This window comes from Tamandua tetradactyla, chromosome 4 (genome assembly GCF_023851605.1).
Source record: "Tamandua tetradactyla isolate mTamTet1 chromosome 4, mTamTet1.pri, whole genome shotgun sequence".
Classification (NCBI taxonomy): domain Eukaryota; kingdom Metazoa; phylum Chordata; class Mammalia; order Pilosa; family Myrmecophagidae; genus Tamandua; species Tamandua tetradactyla.
Window position 1 is genome coordinate 59,754,798 of NC_135330.1, and position 21,883 is coordinate 59,776,680.

At 42.7% G+C, this 21,883-nt stretch overlaps 1 protein-coding gene across 2 annotated transcripts in view; it reads right to left on the reverse strand.

The window, feature by feature from the left end:
- Window positions 1-21,883, reverse strand: part of SYT2 (synaptotagmin 2) — a 136,414-nt gene that overhangs the window by 9,223 nt on the left and 105,308 nt on the right. Inside the window, exons 2-8 of one of the 2 annotated variants that reach the window (XM_077157406.1) lie at window positions 12,101-12,295; window positions 7,556-7,722; window positions 6,123-6,242; window positions 5,490-5,657; window positions 5,001-5,168; window positions 2,078-2,195; window positions 875-1,008 (exon numbers count right to left, since the gene is read on the reverse strand). In XM_077157406.1, the coding sequence (XP_077013521.1) occupies window positions 875-1,008; window positions 2,078-2,195; window positions 5,001-5,168; window positions 5,490-5,657; window positions 6,123-6,242; window positions 7,556-7,722; window positions 12,101-12,278 (1,053 nt within the window). In that variant the 5' untranslated portion in view covers window positions 12,279-12,295. Of the gene's footprint in view, window positions 1-874; window positions 1,009-2,077; window positions 2,196-5,000; window positions 5,169-5,489; window positions 5,658-6,122; window positions 6,243-7,555; window positions 7,723-11,395; window positions 11,512-12,100; window positions 12,296-21,883 lie in introns of those variants that run through there. The other variant, XM_077157407.1, reaches the window with a different exon arrangement.

A 21,883-nucleotide genomic window follows, 5' to 3' on the forward strand; every position in this document is an offset into this window, starting at 1 on the left:
AGATGCCTGGGGCAGTACACTTTAAGTTCTTAAGTTCTCTAGTGAAGATTTTCTTGTTCTAGCATCATCGCTGAGCTGTCCACTGTGCCTTCCAAGGACTCTCTATAGATGGTACCGTGAACTCTAAACTTTCCCTTAGCACCCTTATCGTGGCCCTCCTGGGGAAGGGGGGGCAAGGAGGAGGCAGCTCTTCATAAGGAAGGAGAGACCCAGACTCCAACAGAACCCAACATTCTGTGAGCTCCTGGCCACACCTGACTCCTAGCCCAGGATGGGCAGGTGGGTCTTTTGTCCTACCATGTCCAGATCTCACCCATGCCCAGAAGCAGTGAAAAACAGACCTCATCTCAAACACTTATAGAACTTGCTTGTGGGATGAAAGGTAGGAAAGAAAGAGGGAGCAGAGAAGAAAGGACAGAGAGAAAGAGGAGAGAGGAAGGGGTCAGCAGGGCCAATGTGAGGAGACGTGGGAAGGAGCAGAAGGGGCAGGGATGGCCGTGGCAGGAGGTGGCTGGGGTAGGATGGAAGAAAGCTGCCCCCACCTCCTCACGTCAGCGCCCAACCTCACTGATGCCTGAGTTACACCCTCACACACCCATATGCACAGCTATGTACCTCAAAGTCCTAAAGGAATGACTTACAGAATTTTTTAAAAATTAGCTTCATGTTCATCTTCTCGGAAAAGAGGGAGCCCTGGGAAAGCAGCTCCCCCCACCCACTCCCCTACAGCACCATGAGACCCAGAGCCTACCAGTGCCGCAGCAAGGCTGCTCCGTGGTCTCTGGGTAACCCCATCTTCCCACTGCCCCCACCTCCCACACGCCTGGCTGCCTCCCCAGCCCTGCTCCATGCCTAGACCCAAGGGCCCGAGCACCTGAATCTGCTCAAAGGGGATCTCAAAGCTGAAGGACTCGTTAAAGTAGGGGTTCAGGGTCTTCTTCTTCACCGTCGTCTTCTTCTTCTTGAGCCTCTTGCCGTTCTGCATCAGGTGGATCTTCACGTAAGGGTCTGCAGAAGGAGAGCCAGCCGGGAGGGCGCCCTTAGCCTCCCTCCAAACGCACCAACGCACTGCCCAGAGTGTGCCTGAGACAGGGGCCCCCACTCTGCTGAGAACAGACCCTGGTTAAGTCCAGACACACCAGACTCATCCTCCGGCCCAGGCAACAGAGAGGCTTCCCTTCAAGGATCAACTCCGAAGGACTGGTTGTGGCTGCCGAGACCATTACATTGGGAACATTTCTGAGTCTAGGTAAGGCCTTGGTGAGAAAGAGTGTGAGGGTTGATTGGTGACGCCTGTCATAGGCAGGGGACAGAGGAGTGCTGAAAGCATGACGCCTATCTGCCATTCCAGATCCAATGCAATCCAGCCCTCCTAACCTTGCAGGTGAGAAACTGAGGCCCAAAGAAGGGAAATGACTGACCCAAGGCAATGCAGAGAGTTGGTGACAGAGCTGGGACTAGCACTGACATGTGCCAGTTGGAGCCCATGCACAGACCTGGTTCTCAGGTAAGGTATGGTAGAGGAAACTGGCTTCACCATCCATGAGAAACCTGAGCTGTGGGCCAGACCCACTCAGTGTCAGTAAATCTGAAACTCAGAGCACTCCCCTGTGACTCCTCCTTTCCAGGGCAGAGCAGGCAGAGCCTACAGTCTCTCCCAGAAAAGTGTCTCCAATTGTGGTGTCAGGATGGAGGCACGTTTGGGCTAAGTCCTGTCTGCTTCCTACAGATTTCTCTTGGGATAGGTAAACTCCTAAGTCACTAACTTCTCTGGGGGGTGAAATATATCTGATACTTTACTCCATGACCCAAGGGGTAAGGCAGGAGAGGCCACAGGAAGGCAGTTTAGGGTGGGAGCAGGGGACCTGCAAAATAGAAGGCCCTGGGAAGCCAGACCTCCCTGCTCCACAGCTTTGCCCTCAGGACCCAGCTTGTGGCATTCCCCCAGCTGGTCAGAGGCACCCATGTCCCAAAGGGGAAGTTTTCCTTCTAGCTGGAGGTGTGCAAAATGCTGAGGGCGCTGGTGGGGACTGGCTCTCTGGTGCCACCCAATGGCAGCCAGAAGCTCTGCACACACCTGAAAGGCCGCCCACGTCCATCTTCTTCAGGTTCTTGGCCTCCAGGATGCAGACAGTGAGCTTCCCGGCCGTGGGCACGTAGCGCAGGGAGGTGCAGATGTCTCCCAGCTTCTCCGGCTGTTCAGGGAGGAGAGCAGGGCAGGGTCGTCTCAGCCACCTGACTGTCTCAAGCCTGTGCAGACGCCTGTCTTGCTGAGACCAGCCAGGCAGTGGTCTGCCCCACCTCCCTCAACCACCAGTCCCCACGCCTGTGATGGCTCATCAGGTCTTTCCATTTCTGACCTCAGTGCCTCTTGCTGTAGTTCAACAAAGCCCCTAAGAGGGAGTGATTGACACGGTGGAGCCTCAGCCTGGGGAGGCCGAGATGAGCGGAGTGGAGACCCGGCTACGGGGACGGGAATCAGCCAGAGACTCTTGGGTGGGTCTGGATGCCATGAGGGGCATCTTCAGGCTCCTGCCCCCAGCCTGTGCCCCAGGGCAGTGGGGCCAAGGATGGCGGAAAGGGGACGAGGAGCAGGTGTGGCGCCCAGGCTCATTTCCAAGGGCCCTGGTTGCCTGGCACTGCAGAAGCCCTCCTCCCACCCCTGTGACTGCTCCCGCCTACTGGCTCTCTGTCAGCCCTTCCATTTGCAGAGAGATGTGTGGTTTTCAAAGCACTTCACATCCCTTTTCTTATTTTGTCACTACAGTGCTTTTGGGTAGACAGGACAAGGATTCATTTTAAGCAATGAGAAACTGAGGTCAGAGAAGGGGGTGATTTGCGCAAAGTTGCACAATTTAGCACTGGGGGCAGGATGAAAACCCCAGGGCTTCTGGTTCCTAAATCCTCTCCTGTCGCCACACACCTGAGTCAAAGCTTGTCAAAGTCAGGGCCACCCAGGCCAGCACTGACCACATCACCCGGACCTGATTTGGATGCGCTGGCCCTTCCCGCCACACACAGGGCAAGCCATTCCCCAGGAATGGAAGGAGGCTGCAAGCTTCTCCTCTAGGGCCCCTTTCACTTCCTAGTACGGTGCTGGGCACACAGCATGGGCTTGGCCAACACACAAATGGCTGACGTTCGGAAGGGAGCAGTGGTTGAAATGGAACTTTTGGTACATAGTAGGTGTTCAATAAGTGTTTGGTGAATGGATGCTGTAGTAGTTGCTGGGGAGACAAGCCCCCATGCTGAGAATCCTTTAGAACAAATATGGGCTTCCTTGTGGGTAAACTGAGGCCCATAGTCGTGAATCACTGGCCCTAATGACAGCAGAACCTTTGCAGTAACGATAATAATGGTGTTCACCTTTACTTTAGCACCTGCTAGATGCCAGACGCTGTTGTAGGGGCTTTACATGGATACGTAATCATCATCTATAAAAAAAGAATCAGGCGGGCCCCAGTGGCCCAGCAGGCAGGAATGCTTGCCTGCGATGCCAGAAGACCCAGGTTCGATTCCCGGTGCCTGCCCATGTTAAAAAAAAAAAAAAAAAAGAATCAAGAAGAGAACCCAGAATGTCAATATTGCAGGGTGTTGAAAATAGTAGTCATTCATATTTTAAAACTTTAACTTATGTGTGAGATGAAAGCAAAAAATGTTTATTTGGTACAAAATTTATATTTTGACTAGTGCATTTCCTAATATAAGTTATATGAACAGCTTAATTGAACACCATAAGTACATGGAACCTTGAGTAGGACATGAGATTTTGTAGGTTTATCCAGAGTGATGCCCCGATAAATCCCAGAGTGATTTGAACAGTGAATAAAAAAGTATTTGCAAAGTCCCCTTGGAGGAATGGTGAAAAAGGGGTAAAATTCAATTTCCCATATGGAGAAGGCCTGATAGTCTTGCAAACAGTGAGGACAACAAAATCAATAGGCTGAACCCTCAATCTTGGGGTTTGTTCATATGAAATTTATCCCCACAAAGGATAGGCTGAATCACCCCCAGAGAATCTCTTTTGCTGCTCAGATGTGGCCTCTCTCTCTCAGCCAAAACAGCAAGCAAACTCACTGCCCTCCCCCTGTCTACATGGGATATGACTCCCAGGGGTGTAAATGTCCCTGGCAGCGTGGGACAGAAATCCTAGAACGAGCTGGGAGGACCCAGCATCAAGAGATTGAGAAAAGCTTCTCAACTGAAAGGGGGAAGAGAGGAATGAGACAAAATAAAGTGTCAGTGACTGAGAGTTTCAAATAGAATCAAGAGGTTATCTTGGAGGTTATTCTTATGCATTATATATGTAACCCCTTTTTAGTTTAAGGTGTATTAGAGAAGCTAGAGGGAAGTGCCTAAAACTGCAGAGCTGTGTTCCAGTAGCCATGTTTCTTTAAGATGATTGTATAATGATACAGCTTTCGCAGTGTAAATGCGTGATTGTGAAAACCTTGTGTCTGATGCTCCCTTTATCTATGGTAATGACAGATGAGTAAAAAATATGGATTAAAAATAAATAAATAATAGGGGAACAAATGTTAAAATAAATTGGATAGAGGGAAATACTAGTGGTCAATGAGAGGGAAGGGTAAGGGTTATGGTATGTATGAGTTTTTTCTTTTTTCTTTTTATTTCTTTTTCTGGAGTGATGCAGGTGTTCTGAGAAGTGATCATGGTGATGAATATACAACTATGTGATGATATTGTGAGCCACTGAGTGCATGCCAAGTATGGAATGTTTATATGTTAAGGATGTTTGTATTGTATGTTGATTGATCTTACTAATAAAAATTAAAAAAAAAAAAGAAGAAGAAGAGAACCCAGATACAAAGAGCTTAAGCAATTTACCCAGATTCACACAGCCAGGAAGCACGGAGCTGGGCTTCGAACCCAGGTGCCCTGACTCTAAAGCCCACCTCTTCCTTTCAAGCCAATTGGAGGGAGTTCAGGAGAGCAGCCCTATTTATCTTTCTGCCATCTGGCCTGGTCTTTGCTCTCACCTCCTCCTTCTCCCCGCCTTGCAGGTCTCTCCACTCCTCGATGGGCTGGCCGAGGTCCACAGTGTTCATAGGCACCTTTACCTCTCCGATGATGTCATGTTTGGAGAAGCGGTCAAAGTCATAGATGGCCATCACCAGGGTTTTGCCCCCCAGCTCCTGGTATGGCACCTGCAAGGCACACTCAGGATCAGAGAGCGGTCAGAGCGCTCCTGAACCTCCAGTAAGTCCACAGAGGTAGAGAGGAGACCCAGGGTTCTGGGGGAGCAGCAAGCAAGGGCAGGATGAGATAGGAGGGATCCCAGTCCTCTCAAGAGACGAGGGCAGTGACCCCACATGTAGGTGGACATGGGTGCTCCAGCCTGCCATGGTTCCAGACGGAGCTGGTCCCAGGGGCCTCAGCCATGGCTAAGCGGTGAGGAAAGGTCTGTGGAACCTAGGGGAGAAGTGGGAGCTGGGAGGGAGCTGGCATCGTCCTTCCACCCCCATCACCTTGAAGGTGAAAGTTTCATTGAAGGCAGGATTCAGTGTCTTCCGATGGACTTTGGTCTCGTATTTCTTCTTCTTGTCTGGAAGGAGGAAGACTTTGACATAAGGGTCTGAGGTGCCTCCCATGTCTAAGGCAGGCAGCTCGGCAGCCTGTAGAACGCCCACAGTTAGCTGTTGAGAGAGAGTGAGGTGGCCTGAGTCTCAGGACTCACTGACACCAGGTCTAGCCTCAATCCCCCCAAGCACCCATCAATCCCCCCAAGAAGTGGGCGAGCAAGTAGGGTGAGGGGCAGGGGCAGGCTGGTGCTGAAGAGAAAGACCCATCTCCATCCCCATCCTCAAGAATTTGGAAAGACATGTGCAGAACCTGAAGTTAAAAAAAGCAACTGGTTTGCCCAACGTTAGTGGGCAGGTAAATAGCAGTCAGCCTGGGACAGGGAGCCTTTCTCAGAGCAGGCAGGTAACCAAGGTAGGGTCGTTGTCCAGGAACAAGCATCCTGCAGTTTCCAACTTGCCCTGCTCCATGGAGAGGAGCCACACCCACTGTGTCTGGGAGAGCTGCTTCCATCCCCACCCATCCAACTCCCAGCCCTCTTTCTCCTTCTCCACCTTGCCCCACAGCCCAGTCCCACACACCTGGTTGGCCTGGAAATCATAGTCCAAGGAAAACTGTAGTTTGCCCAGGTTCTCTGGCTCTTTCTCCTCCTCTCCTTCACCTTCTCCTTCAGTCAAGCCTGTCTCTGCGTCATCATCATCCTATGGGGGCTAGGAGAGGGGAGGAACAAATGTAAAGAGAGAAGAGACCAGCCTGTCTTGATGCAGGGAGTATGGGAAGCCTGACCCTGAGCTGGGCACGGGACTGCGGGAGGGGCCACAGCACTGTCCAGGGGACTCTGCTTCTCCTTGGCCCACCAGAACCCCCAGTCTGCTCCTGCAAGACCTCCCCTGAGCCCCTGCACACTCCCAGCCCTGCATTTGAAAGGCGTGACTCTGGTGTGTGATGTGCGCCTCTCCTCCAGTACTGAGGCCAGAAACCATGCAAAATGCTTTACAGCTTCTTGAGGTGGGGGATTTGCTTCCTTTGCTGGCCCCTCACCAATGCTTTCCCAGCTCAGGCCCCACCCACCCTGGGCAAGACATACCAGGGGCGTAGTCCAGGCAGACAGGAGCAGGAGGAGTCCACAGAGGTGGGAAGAGAAGGAAGAAAGTGATGTAAGAGAAAAGTCCTCTAGCTCAGATCAAATGCAGAGTCACAGCCATTCGGTGACACCAGGCTAGGCCAGGTAATGCTTGGAAGGCTCCACACACACACTGATACACATATACATAACACACGGCAGATTCCTTTGGAGTACATATACACGCACACACATGCAATCACCCATTTCGATCCCTGACCAGTTCCTTCTTGAGATTAGGCCTTTCCTTCCATCCTCCATATTGATTCCTTGAGCAAGAGAGTTCTTCCAGTCACTCCCAAATCTAACATGGGAAAAGGTAATGTACACTCTGCAAACTCAAAAGACGCCTTGGTCTCTCAAGGGATTTTTCCAGGTTGACCAAATCCAAAGGCAGAGCTACATAAACTAAATTACTATGTGATTAGAGATGGATTCAGGTTGGTGCTGTCTTGCTGCCTCAAGACCATTCTGCTGCCTCATTCGATTCCCCACCCCACCCCAGTGAGGTCCCTCCAATGGGATACTGCCTTTTAGTCCCATCTGGTGTGAAAACATACTCAAATGATGTCTTCCCTGGGAAGGGGGGTTATCTCTTTGTGCAACATTCTGTCCCCATGGCCTGGGGACCGCAGTGCCCTCTTCCTCTGTCTTTTCAAGGAAAAGTTCATTGTAGCACAGTAGTCCCCCTTCCCACACGCCAACCTGTAGAACATGTTATTTATTCTGGAGGCGTCGTAATAGGGCCCGAGGTGTCACCTTGCGTGAAGCTTTGAGGAGGGGAGCCAGGGTGGCTGTGGAAACCCAGAAGCCCCAGCTTCAGCGCCCCCCTCCGGAAGGGCCTGGGACGAGACGCCCGCCCCCGCCTCCCCAGCCCCGGGGCTGTCCTACCTGACCCCCTTTCATGTCCTTCAGGTTCATGGCATTCTTCATGCCTTTGCCCTTTTCCTTCTTGTTCTTCCTCTTCTTGCAGCAACACTTCTTGCAGATGCAGAAGCAGCAGGTGAGGATCAGGAGTCCAGCGACCACAGCAATGGCTATCAGTGCCCACGGCGGTACTGCCCGCACAGAAAGGACCCCAGGGATCAGCGGTGCACCACCTCCCGGCCCCCACCCCAAGCACTGGCAAAACAGTCCGAACCATGGCCCCCAGTGCTCACGGTCCTCTCTTGTTTTTTTTTAAACACACACCCATGAGTGGATGGCACATAAGTTACACACATTTTTGTGCCTCTTCATGAATCCTGCTGTGTTTTCCTCAGTCAGCAGCCTTTGTGGGACAGCCTGATAACTGAGCAGTGGGAGACAGGTGTATTAACGGAATATTGGCTCTATTGAATATTTATTAGTTTGATCTGTGGAGAAATATAGATCTGGCCTAGAGGCAGAAAGGCCTGGCTCCTTAAGGTTGAGCCTCAACCTGGAAGGCTGGGCTTAAACGTTTGGGGGAAGATGGGCTGTCAGGACCCCCTGGGCTGCTCTCCACATTCTTTAGATACCACCTCCCCTCACAGTGTGGTTGCTCCTTCTTAAAATGGAGCACTGGTGTCTCCTAGAAAGCCTTTGCCAGAAAGCAATGTGTGCTTATATTTTCTTTCTTCTAAAATAAAGTGGTTTTAGGCAGGCCACGGTGGCTCAGCAGGCAAGAATGCTCGCCTGCCATGCCAGAGGACCCGGGTTCGATTCCCGGTGCCTGCCCATGTAAAAGCAAAATAAAAATAAAATAAAATAAATGAAATAAAGTGATTTTAAGTGTTCCTGGAAACTGTACAGTGATTTCTGTTTCATAACTTTTCATCTTTTGGTTTCATCTTTTTTGACAGTTTTATAAATTATAAGAACTTTTTTCCTCTGGGGTGTTGGGAACACAAAAATCCCCTGCTTTCTTCATCAGTGCCAGATCACAGCTTCCCACTTTCCTGAAGGGGACTGTCAAAGAATCCAGCCTGAAATCCAAAATTAAGAAAGACTCAAAAATCCTATACTATAGTTGAAGAAGATCTTCCATTTTATGGTTTAACACAGAAAAGCTATAACTGCAGGATCAGCCTATACCATTGGGTACATGTATTCTCCTTGCTAACTTATACTTGTCTATCTAGAATAGAGTCTTCCAGTTAGCTGGTCCTTTACCAGGTGTGGATCCAAGTTGGACTTGCAATAAGAATTGCTAGCTTCTCATTGTGCGGGTCTGTGTGGAGGTTTAATCAACAAATGACTCCACTTTTCCGTATTACATTAACATTGGCTCATGCATTTAATTACCTGCTGTTGATGTATTTCTCCATTTTAAATATTTAGAGTGGGTTAACCATAGCATTACTGTAGAGTGATTTTGTTTAGATACTTTTATTTTATAAGGGTGTGCTTTTTTTAATCTTTGATTGTGCATGTTGGGAGGTGGTGTCAGGATTAGGAAGGTGAACTGTTCAGGAATTGTCTGAACTAGCTGTGCAGAAGAGCAGTTACTAGTGCTGCTGTGGCGTTAATCCCAGGGACTGCCAGCTGTAGTGGGGCACCCGTCTAACAGGACCACAGGTTCTTCATGATAAACATCACTAGCATGTTCAACTGCATAATGTTCTGGCACTGTATTTTCAATGACAATTTATTTTAAAAACTGTATATATTTAGAAAAAGAAAGAAAGAAAGAAAGACCCCAAAGGCATAAATGAAAACCCACAGCTATCAATCATACTTATTGGGGAAAGACTGAAAGCTTTTCCTCTAAGCTCATAACCAAAACAAGAATGCCTACTGTCACCACAATTTATACAAAATTATACTGGAAGTTCTAGCCTGGGCAATTGGGAAAGAAAAAGAAATAAAAGGCATGCAAGTTGGAAAGAGAAGAAGTAAAACTTTCCCTATTGGCAGATGACATGAACCTATATGCAGAAAATGCTGAATATTTACAGCAAAGACCCTAGAGCTAATAAAAGAATGCATCAAAGTGGTGGAGTACAAGAGTGACACCCAAATATCAGTAGTGTCTCCATACACTAGTAATGGAAATCAGAAGAAGTCAAGAAAAAAAATTCAATTTACAATAGCAACTTAAAGAATCAAATATCTAGGAGTAAATTTAACCAAGGATGTAAAGGACTCGCATGCAGAAAACTACAAAAACATTGCCAAAGGAAATCAAAGAAAACCTAAATAAATGGAAGGACATACCACGCTATAGATCAGAAGACTAAATGTTGTCAAGATGTCCATTCTACCCAAAGTGATTTAATGCAATCCCAATCAGAATTCCAACAGCCTTCTCTACAGAAATGGAAAAGTCAATCATCAAATGTATATGGAAGTGAGGGGCCCTGAATAGCCAAAATTATATTGGGAAGGAAGAACAAAGTTGAAGAACAAACATTTCCAGATTTTAAAACTTATTATAAAGATACAGCAGTCAAAACAGCATGGTACTGACACAATTACATACATATGACCAATGAAATTGAATTTAGAGTTCAGAAACCAACCCTCACATTTATGGCCAACTGATTTTTGACAGGAGTGCTACTCCACAAATTGGGAAAAAAAATCTCTTCAATAAATAGTGCTGGGAAAACTAGATGTCAATATGCAAAAGAGTGAAGGTGGTCGCCCACCTCACACCGTATACAAAATCAACACAAAATGGATCAAAGACCTAAATACAAGAATTAAAACTATGAAACTCCTTGAAGAAAACATAGAGGAGCATCTATAGTACTTTGTGATAGGCAGTGGTTTCTTAGACTTTACACCAAAGCATAAGCAACAAAAGAAAAAAATAGGTAAATGGGACCGGATCAAAACGTAAAGCTTTTGTACATCAAAGGATTTTATTGTGAAAGTAAAAAGGCTACCTACTCAATAGGAGAAAATATTTGGAAACCACATGTCCAACAAGGGTTTAATATCCAGACTATATAAAGAAATCCTACAACTCAACAACAAAAAAATAAACAACTTATTAAGAAATGGTCAAATGATTTGAATACGCATTTCTCCAAAGAGATATACAAATGGCAAAAAAAAAAAACACATGAAAAGATACTCAATATCACTAAGCTATTACGGAAAAGCAAATCATAATCACGAGATACAATTTCACACCCACTAGAATGGCTACTATTTAAAAAAAAAACAAACAGAAAATAACAAATGTTGGAGAGGATGTGAAGAAATAGAAACATTCATTGTTGGTGGGAATGTAAAATGGTGTAGCTTCTGTGGAAAACAGTTTGGTGGTTCCTCAGAAAGATATGTATAGAATTACCATATGAAGAGAGTGCACAGGTAGTTCAGTGGTAGAATTCTTGCCTGCCATGCAGGAGACTTGGGTTTGATTCCCAGCCCATGCATAAGCCCCCCCCAAAAATTTTTAAAGTTGTGAACAAAATTCCCTATAATATACATATCACATATCTGCTTCTGTGTATATGTATTATTCATATAGAAATACATATATGTAGGGAGACACATAAAAAGAAGAAAGAGTTACTATATGAGGGGCAATTACTATACATGACCAGGCGATCCCACTTTAGATATATACCCCAAAGAATTGAAAACAGGGATATTGAACAGATATTTGCACACTCATGCTCATAACAGCATTATTCACAATTGCCAAAAGATGGAAGCAGCCCAAGTGTCCATCAACAGACGAATGGATAAATAAAATGTGGTCTATACATACAATAGAATATTATTCAGCTGTGAAAGGGAACAAAGATCTGATACCTGTGACAACATGTATAAACCTTGAAGACATCATGGTAGTGAAATAAGCCAGACACAAAAGGACAAGTATTGTATGATCTCACTAAAATGAAATGACTAGAATAAGCAGACGTATGGAATCGGAATATAGAACACAGGTTACCAGGGGATGGGGTAGGGATAGGGAATAAGAAGTTAATGCTTAAATTGCTAAGAATTTCTATTTGGGTTGATTGTAAAGTTTTGGTAATGTGTGGTGGTGATGGTAGCACAACATTGCAAATGTAATTAATAGTGCTTTAATTATGTATATGAATGTGGTTTAAAAGGGGAAATTTGGGATTTTATATATATTACCAGATTCAAAAATTTTAAAAAAGCATAGGGCTGTACAACACAAACAGTGAACCGTAATGTAAATTTTTGTAAATCATGGACTGTAGTTGATAGTACAGTTATAAAAATGTATTTTCATCAGTTGTATCAAATGTACCACACTAATGCAAGGTGTTAATAATAGAATAATATATGAGAACTCTGTGTGTTATGCATGATTTTCCTGTAGACCTACAACTTCTCTAAAAACAAACAAACAAAAAGAACCCAGTCAATGACATGCCTGTGGTGCTCTCCCTGGCCCCCAGCCACCTCCAGACCTAGCCTGCCCACGAAATCCTGCCCAGACACTAGCTTTGCCTGCCCTCTCAACCCTCAGAAGACACTCACGGGGAATCTTGTTGATTTCATTGAAGAACCTCTCCTTGATCTTGGCGAACATGTCCTCCTGGTTCTCCCCAGCACCCCCACTTTCGGTGGAGTTGTCCACAGGCCCAACCGGCATCGTGGCAGTGGTGGTGGCAGGAGCCACTATGGGCTCCTGGTTCCTCTTGAAGATGTTCCTCATGGTGGTGGGGGGGACAGCTGGGGAAAAGAGAGCAGAGTCAGCATCCCAGAGGCCCAAGAGCAGGAAGCTCTGCCCAAACAACCCAGAGAAACGTTCCCAAAAGCAAAACTATAAAGAGGAACCCCTTTATAGTGCAAAGCTCATTTCCATAATATTTCAAAATATGGTAAAAGAATAATAGTAATAGCAATTGTTAAGTTGATATATAAATGACGCAGGCACTGTGTGAAGTACTTTTTTTTTTTAAAGCCATGAATTTTTTTTTTTTTTTAACACGGCAGGCACCGGGAATCAAACCCAGGTCTTCTGGCATAGCAGACAAGCATTCTTGCCGCTGAGCCACTGTGGCCCACCCTGTGTGAAGTACTTTCATTATCTCGTTTAATCCAAATGACAACCTCAAGTATTATTAGTACCATTTAACCGATGAGGAACTAAGGTTCGGAGTAGTCAAGCAGTTTTCCCATGCTCACTTGGCTAATAAATTCCAAAACTGAAATTTAAACCAGCCCGTCTGCTTCCTACGCCTATGCATGTAATCACTTTCATATATCTCAGTTAACCTAACCTCTCAACTACTGTAGGAAGAGGACTCCTCTTTGACTCTCTGTCCTTGACTTCCTCGATATCCCTTGGCCTATATACTCCCCCTGTCTCCATAACACTTGTTACTCTGTCAGCATCCCTGGCTCCACTTCTTTCTCCTGCCCTGTAAATATGTTCTCCAAGAGTCCTGCCTTGGACCTCTTCATCTTCACTGGTTCCCTAAGCACTAACTCAGGGTTTGTTTCAGCATTTCCAGTAGAAAGAAGGCTCCCAAATCTACATCCCTAACCCCATCCTCCCCTGTGCTTCAGTTAGGCTCATCTCCAGTCCTGCCCCCTGTGCACAGTCACACAACAGCCTTCCTATATCCAATATGGGTTATTCCTTAACAATAAAAGTGTACCATAGTGTGGGTCATGGTAGCTCAGCAGGCAGAGTTCTCGCCCGCCATGCTGGAGACCCAGGCTCGATTCCTGGGGCCTGCCCATGCAAAAAAAAAAAAAAAAGTGTACCATATTTATTGTAGAAAATTGGGGGAGAGGGGAGAAGTAAGAGCAAAAGAGAGTGATTACCCATAATTCCATCCAGAGATCACTGAGGTTGGCGTTTTGGGGGCATTTTATGCCAGTATTTTTTCTCTGTGTGTATATGAATTTTTTTACATGTAGGGAACACACTATATATAGTTTGACGTCTTTCTTTTTTTACGTCATCTTTTAATCATAGGCATTTTCCTTTATTGTTGAAATCATCACCTATCATTAAATGGGTAAATAATACCATAATTTGCTTAGCCATTCCATTGTTAGACATTTATATGGCTTCCAATTTTTTGCTAGTAGAAGTGTGACTGTGATGCATATAAATCTTGGTCTTCATTTAAGGCAGCATTCTTAGGAGCTTCCAAACTCCCCTCTCATATCCTGTCCTCTCAGTCAAGTTATTTCTGCTGCTCAAAGTAGAGGCAAATGTCTTCTCTAAACTGCAAGCCCCATGACAGCAGACACATCAGCATCTTCAGCCTTTTCACCAAGCACACAGGGAGTGTCTGTTGACTGCATACCCCTGCAGGACAGTGCACACAAGAGGCACTCCAAATCACAAGAATAAATAGCACACTTCCCTGGAGCATCAGTTGTTCCTTAATAATCAAAAAAATTTATTTTTTAATTTTTTTAAATTTTATTTTTATTAAAACAAACATGGAAATATATTACATAGTAGAATACAGATGTCACAACAATTTCAAAGGTTAAGTATGAAATTTTTTTCAGTGCATGGCAGGGTCTGAGTTAATTCTTTTCTACACTCAGGGTTCTTCTGAAGAAAAGTTTCAGGATCTCAAAAGTTTTAACCCTTCCTTTAAGATGCTGAATGAGTCCTCATCCCCCATGGAGACTACTCTAGCCTTCAAGTACTGCTGGGGACCAGTATTATTCACTTGCTCATACTCATCATGGATTTATTAAGCTCTGAGATAGGTAGTCTCATGCCCCACCCACAAGTATGTCTGCCTACTAATCTCCAGAATCTATGAATATTGTACCTTATATAGCAAAAGTGGTTTTGCAGATAAGGTTAAATTAAGGATCTCAAGATGGAGAGATTATCCTGGGTTTTCTGGATGGACCCAATGTAATCACAAGGGACTGTATATGAAGGAGGCAAGATGTTAAATATTACTTCCATAGTAACCACAATAAAAATATATGCAGAAAGAAATAAAAGGAACTAAAATTGGTACAATGCAAAATCTGAGATAAATAGGAAAGTAGGTATTAATGGAAGAATTGAGAGACAAAAAAGATATATAACTACTATTATCAGTAGTTACTTTAAATATAAATGGATTAAACTCTCCAATCAAGAGGCATAGATTGACAGAATCAATTAAAAAAGCATGACCCAACTATATGCTGGGTTTATAAGAGACTCACTTTAAATTCAAAAACAAAAGTGGATTGAAAATGAAAGGATGGTGAAAAAATACCATGAAAATAGCAACCAACAGAGATTCATTTAAAATAGGCTTTAAGTAAAAAGCAATTATGAGGAGACAACAAATGAATGTCATTGCAGGATATTGAAAATGGGATGGTATGCAGGGAAAAAAAAACAATGAATGCAAGCTAGGATCTATGGTCAACAGTAACATTTAATATGCTTCAACTGTATGTAACAAAGGCTTTATGCCAAAACTAAATGTCAACAAGTGGGGGGTATGGGGGAGGCGTATGGATTCTTAGCAGAAGAAAAGGAAATGTCTTCATATAAATTATGGTGGTGAAGACATGGCTATTACCTAGGTTGGATTGCATGATGTGTGAAAAAAACTGTTTAAAAATGAGCAGAGATATTTTTCACAAAAAAGAAAAATTGTAATGTTTTGTAATGATAAATGCACAGCTATATGATCATATTGCAAACCATTGATTGTACACTTTCAATTATTACATTGTATGTAAATATATAATATATCAATAAAAATAAAAAACATAAAAATTTTTAAAAATGCACAGAAAGAAACAAATACTAGGGAAAATGTGGAGAAAGAGGTGCACCTATTCACTGTTGGTAGGGAAGCTGAGAGATGCAGCCCCTCCAGAAGGCAGTGTGGTGGTTCCACAGGAGGCTAGGGGTGGGGTTGCCATATGATCCTACAACCCTGTTGCTAGGTATATACCTGGAGGAACTGAGTGGGACATGAATGGACATTTGTACACTGGTGTTTATGGTGGCAGTGTTCGAGATTCACAATGGGTGGAGGTGGCCTAAAGATACAAGACTGAGGGAAGGAAGGGGGAACTGTGGTGTTCACATACAACAGACTACTGAGTGGCTGCAAGCAGGAATGAAGTTGTGAGGCATGCAGCTAGGTGAATGAACCTTGAGGATAGTATGTTGAATGAAATGTCAGGAACAAAAAGACAATTATCATACCTTACTTCTGTGGACTAATATAATAAAAAAACTCAGTGAGTGGAAGTTGAGAGCACGAGCTATCAGGTTGGGGCCTATTATAAAGGGTCCTAGACTGTAAGCTCTTACAGCAGTCACATCTGTTCAAGAGTTGTAACTGTCATTTCTAAATTCTGAGATATTGAGCTGTTTGTATATAACTTGGTCGTTCCCTGAAACTTCAGGTATTTATGTAACACCTGAGACTCAGAGTGAGAGCACTGACGCTATGAAAGTCAGCAGTACCCCATTCAGCAACTAAAGCTGAAAAAGTGATCAGACTTTGACTAGAGATATGAGTGAAGGTGATCTGGATAGGACTAAGATAAATCATAATGCTGAGTAAAGGATGATATGGCCCATATTTTCAAATTTCAACTTCTGTGTGACACCAAAGGAGAGATGTTTATTTGATACAAAATTTGTATTTTGGGTAGCACATCATCTAATTTAACTTGTATGGTCAGTTTACTTGAACACTATTATTATATGGAATCTTGAATAGGGCATGAGATCTTGTTGATTTGTACAGGTTAGTGTGATGCCCCAATATATTCCAGAGTAATTTGGACAGAGAATAAAAAAGTATTTGCAAAGTCCCTTTGGGGGACTAGGGAGAAAGGGGGAAATATTTAACTTACCCATCTGAGGAATTTTTGATATTCTCGCAAGCAGTGGGGACAACCAATTTGATAGGCCAAGCCCTTGATCTTGGGGTTCACCCCTATTAAACTTATTCCTGCAAAGGATAGGCTAAGCTTACTTATAATTATGCCCAGAGAACCTCTTTTGTTGCTCAGATATGGCCTTTCTCTCTAAGCCAATTCAGCAGGTGAACTCACAGCCCACCCCTACGTGGGACATGACTCCCAAAGATGTAAATTTCTCTGGCAATGTGGGCCCTAACTCCTGGGGATGAATTGGGACCTGGCATCATGGGATTGAGAAAGCCTACTTGACCGAAAGGGGGAAGAGAGAAATGAGACAAAATAAACTCTCAGTGGCTGAGATTTCAAATAAAATCGAGTGGTTATTCTGGAGATTCTTATGCACTATATAGCTATCCCTTTTTAGTTAATGGTATATTGGAGTGGCTAGAGGGAAGTGCCTGAAACTGTTGAACTATACTCCAGTGGCCTTGATTCTTGAAGATGGCTGTATAACTATATAGCTTTTACAATGTGACCATGTGATCGTGAAAACCTTGTGTCTGATGCTCCTTGTATACAGGGTAAGGACAGATGAGTAAAAAAAAAAAGTATAAAAAATAAATAAATAATAGGCACAGATAAAAGGTAATAAATTGGGTAGGTTGAAACACTGGTGGCCAATGAGAGGGAGGGTTCAGTGGTATGGGATGTAGAATTTTTTTCTTTTAATTTCTTTTTCTGGAGTGATACAAATATTCTAAAACTGATCATGGTGATGAATACACAACTATCTGACGTAATTGTGAGCCACTGATTGTATATTATGGTTGGACTAAATGTGTGTGATGATGTCTCATAAAAATATTTTTAAAAAACAGTTGTAAGGGATAAAGAAGGTCACTATATACTGCTAAAGGGGTCGATTTATTTAGAAGATATAACAATTATAAATATATTTGCACCTAACAACACACCCCAAACTATATTAAGAAAATTTTAATAGATCTGAAGGAAGAAATAAGCAGTCCTATATTAACAGTAGGAGACTTCAATACAACACTTTCAATAATGGATAGAACATCTAGACAGAATATCGATAAGAAAATAGAAGACCTGATTGATATTCTAATCAATCAGACCTAAAACATATACAGAACACTTTACCCAACAGCAGCAGAATATACCTTCTTCTCTAGTGCCCATGGGTTGTTCTCCAGGGTAAACCACAAAACTAGTCTCAATAAATTAAAAAATATTGAAATCATACAATGTATCTTCTCTGGCCACAGTGGGATGAAGCTAGTAATCAATAGCAGGGGGAGACCTGGAAAATTCACAAATATGTGGAAATTGAACAACACATTCATAAACAACCACTGGTGTAAGAAGAAATTACAAGGGAAATTAGGAAACATCTTGAGGTGAATGAAAATGAAGGCACAACATACCAAAATTTACAGGATGCAGCAAAGGCAATATTAAGAGGGAACTTTATTGCTTTAAGTACTTACATTTAAAAAGAAAAAAGAGCTCAGATCAAAGAACTAACCTCACAACTAGAGGATCTAGAAAAAGAAGAGCAAACTAAATCCAAAGTGAGCAGAAGGAAGGGTATAACAAATATCAGGACAGATACATGAAATAGAAAAAAAACAATACAGAGCATCAACAAAACCAAAGGTTGGTTCTCTGAAAAGATCAATAAAATCAACAAACCTTTAGCTAGACTGACAATGAAAAAAAAGAGAGAGAACATGTAAATAATTAAAATCAGAAATGAAAGAGGGGACATTACTACAGATCCCAAATAAATAAAAAGGATTATATAGAGTTGAGAGGCTACTCTGGAGGTTGCTCTTATGCAAGCTTCAGGTAGACCTTGCTACCTATTATAACCTGCCAACCCCCAGTCAGGACCATTCCAGCCAATCCTAAAAAACACCTAGGGCCATTTATAAGATTCCACAAGGGTTCCAGGCATTAGAGTAACTTACCGAAACCTCCAACCTCCAGATGGGTCCCTGGTCCAGATAAGTCCTTGTGGTGGTTTGAAATGATGTATGCACCCTAGAAAAGCCATGTTTTAATCCCAATCCTATTTTGTAAAGGCAGCCACTTCTAATCCCTATTCAGCACTGTACGTTTGAAACTGTAATTAGATCACCTCCCTGGAGATGTGATTTAATCAAGAGTGGTAAACTGGATTAGGTAGAGGCGTGTCTCCACCCATTTGAGTGGGTCTTCATTGGTTTACTGGAGTCCTATAAAAGAGGAAACATTTTGGAGAATAAGAGATTCGGAGAGAGCAGAGAATGCTGCAGCACCCCGAAGCAGAGAGTGCACGAGCCAGCAACCTTTAGAGATGAAGAAGGAAAATGCTTCCCGGGGAGCTTCATGAAACTGGAAGCCAGGAGAGAAAGCTAGCAGATGATGCCATTTTCGCATGTGCCCTTCCAGCTGAGAGAGAATCCTTGACTGTGTTTGCCATGTGCCTCCTCACTTGAGAGAGAAACCCTGAATTTCATTGGCCTTCTTGAACCACGGTATCTTTCCCTGGATGCCTTTGATTGGACGTTTCTATAGACTTGCTTTAATTGGGACATTTTCTCAGCCTTAGAACTGTAAATTAACAACTTATTAAATTCCCCTTTTTAAAAGACATTCTGTTTCTGGTATTTTGCATTCTGTCAGCTAGCAAACTAGAACAGTTCCAAAACCTAGCCCAGCCTCTCCAAAACATCAGATAGTTCTGTCTCCCTACCTCATATTAGTGACAGACCCTTCCAATATCAAAAATTTAGAATTGCCATAGCCCAAACAACCCCAATGAGAGGTATGGAAAGATCAAAGGTGATGGTGGAATTATACATAGAAGATAGGACTTAACTAATGAATATGAATGTTGAATCATTAAATTGATATCTCTTTTAGTCTCCAGTATTTTACAGCAGCTAGAAGTAAAACTTAAAATTGTGAAATTGTAACCCATGTCAAAGCTTGAAATACGTTCTACAACTAATTGTGATGCTATGCTTGGAAATTTATAGCTTTTTTGTATATACGTTATTGTTCACAAAAAGAGAAGGAAAAAAGTCGATTGTGATGATAAAAAAGTATTTAAGCCCTCTAGCCTCCTATATTGTAATATTGTCTCATCAATTGTAACAAAGTTATCAACTAATTCAAAATGTTAAAAATCAGGGCCAGTCAACATGGGAGATGACTCCCAGGTATGAATCCGGCCCTGGAACTGTGGGATCAACAAAAATTTCCACAGTGCCAACATCCTGATCAAAAGGGGGAAAAGAAGTGTAATTAATAAAGTATCAGTGGCAGAGAGAGTTTAAATAGAGTCAAGAAGCTACTCTGGAGGTTGCTCTTATGCAAGGTTCAGTTGGACATTGCTACTTATCATAATCTGCAAAATCCCTACCAGGACCATTCCAGCCAATCCTAAAGAACACCTAGGGCAATATATAAGTTTCCACAAGCGTTCCAAGTACTAGAGTAACTTTCCAGAAATCTACAACATCCAGCTGGGTCCCTGGACCAGATAAGTCCTGAAACCTAGAGGTCCAAGCCTCTCCAGAACATCAGCTAGTTCCATCTCCCTACCCCATATTAGTGACAGACCGTTCCAACATGAAAAAGTTAGAATGGCCATAGCCCAAACACCCCTAAAGAGAGGGATAGAAAGATCAAAGGTGATGGCGGAGCTATCCAGAGAAGATAGGATTTAACAAATGAATATGATTGCTGAATCATTAATTGGTGTCTCTTTTAGTCTCCAGTATCTTAGAGCAGCTAGAAGTAAAAACCTAAAATTGTGGAATTATAACCCTTGTCAAACTCTGAAATATGTTCTACAACTAATTGTGGTACCATGCTTTGAAATTTATTGCTTTTTCGTATATATGTTATTTTTCACAAAAAAAAAGAAAGAAAGAAAGTCAACTGTGGTGATTAAAAAAAAAAAATTTAAGCCTCCTAGCCTCCTATATTCTGGAGCAGCTAGAAGGAAAAATCTGAGAAGATCGTATGGTAGCCCATGACAAACTCTGGGATTTGTCCTGTAACTACTTGTGAAAGAGTGCTTTGAAAACAATTGCTCTTTTCTTTGCTTTGTATATAGGCTATACTGAACAATAAAAAAGTTTTTTAAAAAAATAGGGGCCAGTATATAGGAAGTGGATTATTATTCTTTTGATCGTTGAGTTCTTTATATATTCTGGATATAGTCCCTTATCAGATATATGATTTTCAAATATTTATTCCATTATTTGGATTATCATTTCACTTTCTTGATATTGTCCTTTGAAGCACAAAAAATTGTAATTTTGATGAAATCCAATTTATCTATTTTTTTCTTTTGTTGCTTGTGCTTTAGGTGTCACATTTAAGAAACAATCGCCTAATCCAAGGACATGGAGAGTTGCACCTATTTTTTCTCCCAAAAGCTTTATAAAAATTTTCATTTTATTCTTTTAAATGATATCATAAATGATATTGCCCCATAAATTATATGGTATAATACACTATGAAATTTGTCATTTTAGCTATTTTTTAATGTATACTTCGATGACATTACATTCACAAAGTTATGCTGCCATCCCCACTAAACATTACCAAAACTTTTTCATCACAGAAAATAGAAACTATCTATTAAGCGATAATTCCCCATTCCCACCCCCCATCCCCAGCCCTGGTAGCCTCTAATCTATTTTCTGTCTCTATGAATTTGCTTATGCTAGATATTTTATATGTACAACCATACAGTACTTGTGCCTGCTTTATTTCACTCAGCAAAACACCTTCAATGTTTATCCATATTGTAGCATGTATCAGTACTTCATTCCCTTTCATAGCTGTGGAATATTCCATCGTATGGATATACCACACTTTGATTATTACTCATCAGCTGATGGGCATCTGGATTGTTTCCACCTTTTGACTATTGTGAACAATGCCGCCAGGAACACTGGAGTAAAAGTAAAGTTTTGTGATTTTAACTCATATATAGGTCTTTGATACATTTCAAGTTGATTTTTTTTATATAATATGAGATAGAGATTCAACTTCATTCTTTTGCAGGTGGCTATCCAGTGGTTCCAGAAACATTTGTTAAAAACACTATTCTCCATCGAATGGTTTTGCATCCACTTTGAAAATCAATTGGCCATAGAAATATGGGTTTATTTCTGGACTCTCAATTCTAGTCCCTTGATCTGTATGTCTATGCTCATGAGAGTACCGCAGTGTGTTGATTATTTTAGCTTTGTGGTTTTGAAACCAGGAAGTGTAAGTCCTCTTTCTTTTTTTAAAATTGTTTTGGCTATTCCAGGTCCCTTGAGATTCCATACGAATTTCAGGATCAGTTTGTCAATATTTGCAAAAAGTCAGATTCTAATAATTGATTCTGTAGATCAGTTTGAGGATTGTTATCATCTTAAA